This window comes from Triticum dicoccoides, chromosome 3B (assembly GCF_002162155.2).
Source record: "Triticum dicoccoides isolate Atlit2015 ecotype Zavitan chromosome 3B, WEW_v2.0, whole genome shotgun sequence".
NCBI lineage: Eukaryota > Viridiplantae > Streptophyta > Magnoliopsida > Poales > Poaceae > Triticum > Triticum dicoccoides.
The window spans coordinates 750,959,813-750,965,443 of record NC_041385.1 but is presented as its reverse complement, the minus strand read 5'-3'; the positions used below and the strand labels follow the sequence as shown (position 1 = coordinate 750,965,443).

Here is a 5,631-nt window from a genome sequence, read left to right as displayed (position 1 = left end):
CGGAGAAGCGACAAGGAGTGTTCCGCGCGAGCGCGCCGCGCAGCGGATCGATCGGGGTTCACGCGGCACGCGGCGCCAGCACGCACCGAGAACATCGCTCTCGGCCCCTGCGGCGAGAGATGTGGAAAACCAGACTGGAAATTCGCTTCCACGATTGTTGCACTCCGTTTCACTTGCACGATACCCCCTGACCTTTCATGGTATTTGCTTATTAGTACCTTGCACTAGTCGGTTGTATAGAATGTTTGTGCTTTGTTTTCAGATGTGTACGTATATCACATGGATGCAGCTGATAGAAAGAAGGCTAGGCATTTTCTGAGGGGGAAGAATTCCTATTTTCCTAGATAGAGCGAGTACGGCTAGTGAAAAGAAACATTCCCAAGTTAGAACGTACGTTTGGTACATATTTGCACATTTTGTATGCCGCATGTATGCAATGCACACAAACTAGACTTGCTTTTTTGATGAAAAACATGGTTGCCAAACTTGTGTTCGTTCGGGCCGGCCTTTCCGTTATTCGCTAGATCTAGTTCCTTTAGATCAAGGTGTCTGATGATACAAACTCGTCATTCAGGATCAAGGTGTTTTTCATCTCATGTTTTGGTACCGTTTCACTTTTTTTTGCCATGTTCCCCTTTCTAATTTTATGCACCAAACCAAGGTCTGTGACAGTTATTGACCATGTGCCATCCTTCCATGCTCAACTCCTCTTCAACCTCCATCGGAGGCCTCGTCTCGGGTTTTTAGGCTAGGCAGGCAATTGTAGAGACATGGAGTTCTAAGCTTTCTGGGCATCTTTTGCCTATTTTAAGGGGCATGTTTTTTCTTATCGAATGCTTCGACTTTATCTTCAACCTCCTTATATCCTCTTCAGGGATAAAAGAGAGACCTCTTTTCAAGCGGCCTCTCTTTACTATGCTAGCGGGATCGTCACATGTTTCTAGTTGTATGTGTGGGTTGTACTAATCAACGGCGGACCTAGCACCTCATATATTTGCGGCCTTTGTGTGTTGGCGTGGCATCCTCAGGTGTCACTCAAGGACATGTGGACGTTCCCTCGAGGGTGATTCTACACGCGTGCAACGGTGATTGGCGAACCTACGTGTAGCCCGTGGGGCCAACCGGCCACAACTTTTCTATAACAACCCCTTGGTTTTCTAAATTTTATGTATCACTCCTTTAACTTGAGAAGATTACCCCTCCGCAAGGGTTTCCTGCTGGCGTCGCCACGCCACGTGAGTATAATATCTTATATTTACCAAAAATAACTTGAGAAGATTACCCCTCCACACAGGTTTCCTGCTGGCGCCGCCACCCCACGTGAGTATAATATCTTACATTTACCAAAAAATCATCCACATGCGATTATATAGCATCTCACATTATAAACTCACTGTTGAAGATCACCCAAAAATATATATGCAAAATTACCTTGCAAACCATATTTTGAAATATGCATAGCTGCTAAAAATGACGAAAGGCGAGGGGCTAAACTGCGAGAAGGCAAAAAACTGAAAAAACTCCACCGGAATCGCGAGCGTACTCTGCCCCACTACTACCTTCCACCACTTGCCGCCCCTGCCCCTCCCCGCCTCGCCATCTCCGCGTCGTGCTGCCGCGCGGCCTCCCCCCGCACCGCGCTCTCCCGGCGGCCCAGATCCCTCCCGCTCCGGCGAGCCCGCCCGCCATGGACCGTCTCCGGGCGGGGAGCCCCGTCTACGGGCGGCAGCGCAGCGGGAGCAGCACGGGCTCCACCTCCCCGGGCGGCGTCTCCCCCTCCCACCACCGCTCCTCCTCCACCTCCTCCGCGGCCTCCCTCCCGGGCGCCGCCGCCGCGGGCGTCGGGGGCATCTCCAACGTGCGCCGCACGCAGAACGTCGCCGCGCGCGCCGCGGCCGCCAGGCTCGCGCAGGTCATGGCCTCCCAGAGCGCCGCCGCGGCTGCCGGGGACGACGACGACGAGGACGACTACGCCAACGACCACCCGCCCCCGCCCCCCGCCAGGTTCGGCAGCGGCGCCCGCGCGGGGCACGGCAGCAACGGCGTCTCCCTGCTCGGCCGCACCGCGAGATCTCCCTCCCCTGCGGTAATTCTGCTCCCCGGATCTCCCGTTGGCCCCGCTCGAGGCCGCGTCCCTGCTTCGGATTCGGCTGTTTTGAGCTCGAGCTATGGGCGAATTTAGTCATGGCTGGTCAAATCGCGGTCAAATCGGTGTCAGAGCATGCGTCATTAGTTGAATTTGCAAATGAAGCTAGTTCCCATTGTCTAATGCCATGCGTATTTTTAGTCCCTTTTCATCGGCAGTGTTCGGCAGATTGATGAGTGATTACGATTTTTGAATTGGTGTCTCTGATCTGCTCAATTTCCTTGCTCTGTGGCCTTCTGCTAATTTGATCTCCTCGTGTTTTCATTAGTTAGGTCGGAACATTGTAGAGCCGCCTCCTACAGTCCGCTCAGCATCAGCCGGGAGGACAGCGGCCATTGCATCACGACCGACCGCCACAGTGGTTCCACCAATCAAAACCAGCACTACGATCCGAACCCCGTCTCCTATCCCGCCTGTGGCTGTGGAGTCTCCAGTGGAGCGCCCTCGACAGAAAAGGTACATGCAGTGACATACCCGCTGATCTGCAGAATGTACATGTATACTGGAGCTCTACATAATGAACACATGATACTAGTGTGCGTCCGAGCAATAGTTAGTGAATTTTACTTCATGTGCCACTTATTCGAATAAGTGATGATACTAGCTTACTGAATTAATCAACTCTTCCTATGGGCTTAAATTGACTTGACTTGTCATTAGGTCTTTTTACATGTAGTTGATGAAATTCTGGTATGGCCAATGTTTATTTAACGATCCAGCATGATGATGTATCAATGTAGCATTAACATATGATCCAACCCTTATGTGCCCGTTAACCAACAGGTAAACATGAACTGGACACACTATTAAGCTTCTGGGCTGTTATTTGTAAAGGATGTCATTGCCACATCAGTATCATAAGTTTGAACATCTGTTACAGCAGAGAGCTTCTGATCTTCTACCTAATATATTGAAGCATTGAGTCCAGTTGTGCATGCATACCAGCCTACTAGGTGCTGCAGTGGTTACTGATGTGACTGAAATGAAAAACAATATCTCATCTAAATTGTGAATCTGATTTTAGATTAGGTCAACATCATGGCGTGTGAGTAGTATGCCTCTTGGGCAGTAAGACATTACTGTGCTTTGCTGACTTGTGCTGCATAATCTATTTAGTTGCCGGGAGTATTACCAATTATAGCAAATCATTGGTCTTGACACCTAAAATGGAGGTTACCGATTAGTTAATACATCTACAGGCAGCACATTATAATTTATTTAAAGAATTCAACATCATGTGAACCGCACCCCTACATTTTCTGTATGTTACCATGGGCACTGCATTCCTTGTTGCATTTGTGCATCAATTTTTTTGAATTACCACATTATTAACTTTTTTTTCTAGCTCGAGTTTCCCTGCACCCCTTTTCTATATATCCTAATGAGAAGAGCAACATTTATATGTTTTGAACTTTCCTGCTCCAGGTTTGATACAGCGCCACTTAACCCTAGAGAATCAGCGCCACGGAGAGAGTCATCTACGCTTCAAGATGAGGTTTTCTTTTTTCTATGGAAACTGCTCCATCTGTTTCTAACTAGATAACATTCTAATTGCACAGAAACCAAGGAACATATGCAATATCCATATTTCTCACTCAAGACATTCATTAGGACACCTATTCTCTCGTGGTTTGGGTTACTAGTCTTTAGTAGAAAATGACTTCGGAAATAACAATCTAGACAATGAAGATGAGGGGCGTCCCAGGGAAAAGAGATGGTACAGAAGGTCACATTGATATCGTGCAGTCTCATGTTTCTAGGAACAAATTTGAAAGGTGGAATGGCATGTTTTGGGGAACAGAGGAAGTAGTTATTTGCATTTATTCATACTTTCTGGTTTAGCTGTTAGATTTTTTTACTAGAGAACTGAATAGTTGAAGAATGCATAAGCTATATGAAGACTAATGCACTGATGTCTTACAGCTTGATATGCTACAAGAGGAGAATGAAAGCGTTCTAGACAAGGTAATGACAAACACCATCGTTATAGTGCAATGCACTGATATTTTCTATGACGGGCTTATCTAAGCTTATTCTGAATATGGAACAACAGTTACGGCGTGCTGAAGAAAAGTGCGAGGAAGCGGAAGCTAGGGCCAAGGAGCTTGAGAAACAGGTGAAATTAGGATCCACTAAAAAAAAGATCTCCTGATGTGTTATTTTGACATGTTTGCTCATTTGTGAAACGCATTTTGAGTCCATCTCAACTATAGAGTTCTGAAATATTGGAATAAATCAATCCTTATGTGTCAAGAGAATGCACGTGTTCCTTGCAAAAATGAGCTCTATGCACCTTACATTTGCTAATATCATAATTTACTAATATACGAAGGTAGCTGCTCTCGGAGACGGGGTATCCTTAGAAGCTCGCCTCTTGAGCAGGTTTGTTCCATGCCTGAATATGCCAATTTCACAAGTCTAGAACTGGTCATAGCATAACATTTACATGAATGCTGGCAGGAAGGAAGCGGCACTTAAACAGCGGGAGGTTAGTTATTCTTGTGTTCTACTCATGGGTTGCTGCCAAGTCACCTTTTCATTCTGTTTATTTAGCCAGGATCTTGATGTGTATGGTGAAATTGCCTCTATAATGTCGTCTATTATTCAAACAAGAGGACAAATCCTCTGCAGAACTCCCATGCCATCGTTTCGTTGTTTGTTGTGTCTAAATGCATATCGCCATGCTAGATCCTTACTCCAAAATTTTGCCGAATGAGTGATCTTCTGTATGCATTTAACAGTTGAAGAGCTGGTCAACACTTGAGTGATCTTCTGTATTTTATTTGTATATATGTGTCCATAGGCTGCACTAAAGGCTGCAAGGGAATCAAATGATGGTAGAAATGGAGAAGTATCAACAATAAAGCATGAACTTGAGGTAATGATACTCTTAACATCCGGCAGCTTTTGTTGGTTTGTATATGGTCTTATATTTAACTCATTTGTGTTCACCCATGCATTAAACAGTCTGCCAAAGAGGAGGTTGCAGCTGTTATGGACCAGCTAAAGGAGGCAGAGTCCGAGACAAAGGCTCTCCGGTCCATGACTCAGAGAATGATCTTAACCCAAGAAGAAATGGTTGGTCTGATTTATGTACTATCGTAATCACTTTGTTTGTTCATGACATGGATTTTGATCTATTTGCAACTTTATGCTAGGAAGAGGTTGTCCTAAAAAGGTGCTGGCTTGCACGTTATTGGGGCTTAGCGGTTCAATATGGTAAGTTGCCTACAAAACCATTTGTGATATATTGTTCAACATGATGTCAATGTCCACTTGCCCAGCATGATCTATTCTCTAATTATGCTCGCCAGGCATTTACTGAAATCAAAGCTTATGTGCATTCATGATGCGAATAATCTCTGGAGAAATTTTATCTACTGCTCTCTCTTGAAATGATGTTGACTGTCTGGGCTTCTTTTTAAACTGAGAACTGTAGGGGAGGCCTTGACACTAAATTTATCAATACATTGATGATACATATG

At 45.7% G+C, this 5,631-nt stretch overlaps 1 protein-coding gene across 2 annotated transcripts in view; it reads left to right on the top strand.

Moving 5' to 3' along the window:
- Nucleotides 1–1,595: 1,595 nt before the first annotated feature.
- LOC119278262 (coiled-coil domain-containing protein SCD2-like) overlaps nucleotides 1,596–5,631 on the top strand; it is an 8,793-nt gene continuing 4,757 nt past the window's right edge. Inside the window, exons 1-10 of one of the 2 annotated variants that reach the window (XM_037559620.1) lie at nucleotides 1,596–2,086; nucleotides 2,415–2,602; nucleotides 3,572–3,641; nucleotides 4,070–4,111; nucleotides 4,200–4,262; nucleotides 4,479–4,528; nucleotides 4,607–4,634; nucleotides 4,950–5,024; nucleotides 5,114–5,224; nucleotides 5,305–5,365. In XM_037559620.1, coding sequence (XP_037415517.1) covers nucleotides 1,688–2,086; nucleotides 2,415–2,602; nucleotides 3,572–3,641; nucleotides 4,070–4,111; nucleotides 4,200–4,262; nucleotides 4,479–4,528; nucleotides 4,607–4,634; nucleotides 4,950–5,024; nucleotides 5,114–5,224; nucleotides 5,305–5,365 — 1,087 coding nt within the window. In that variant the 5' untranslated portion in view covers nucleotides 1,596–1,687. The remainder of the gene's footprint in view (nucleotides 2,087–2,414; nucleotides 2,603–3,571; nucleotides 3,642–4,069; nucleotides 4,112–4,199; nucleotides 4,263–4,478; nucleotides 4,529–4,606; nucleotides 4,635–4,949; nucleotides 5,025–5,113; nucleotides 5,225–5,304; nucleotides 5,366–5,631) is intronic. The other variant, XM_037559621.1, reaches the window with a different exon arrangement.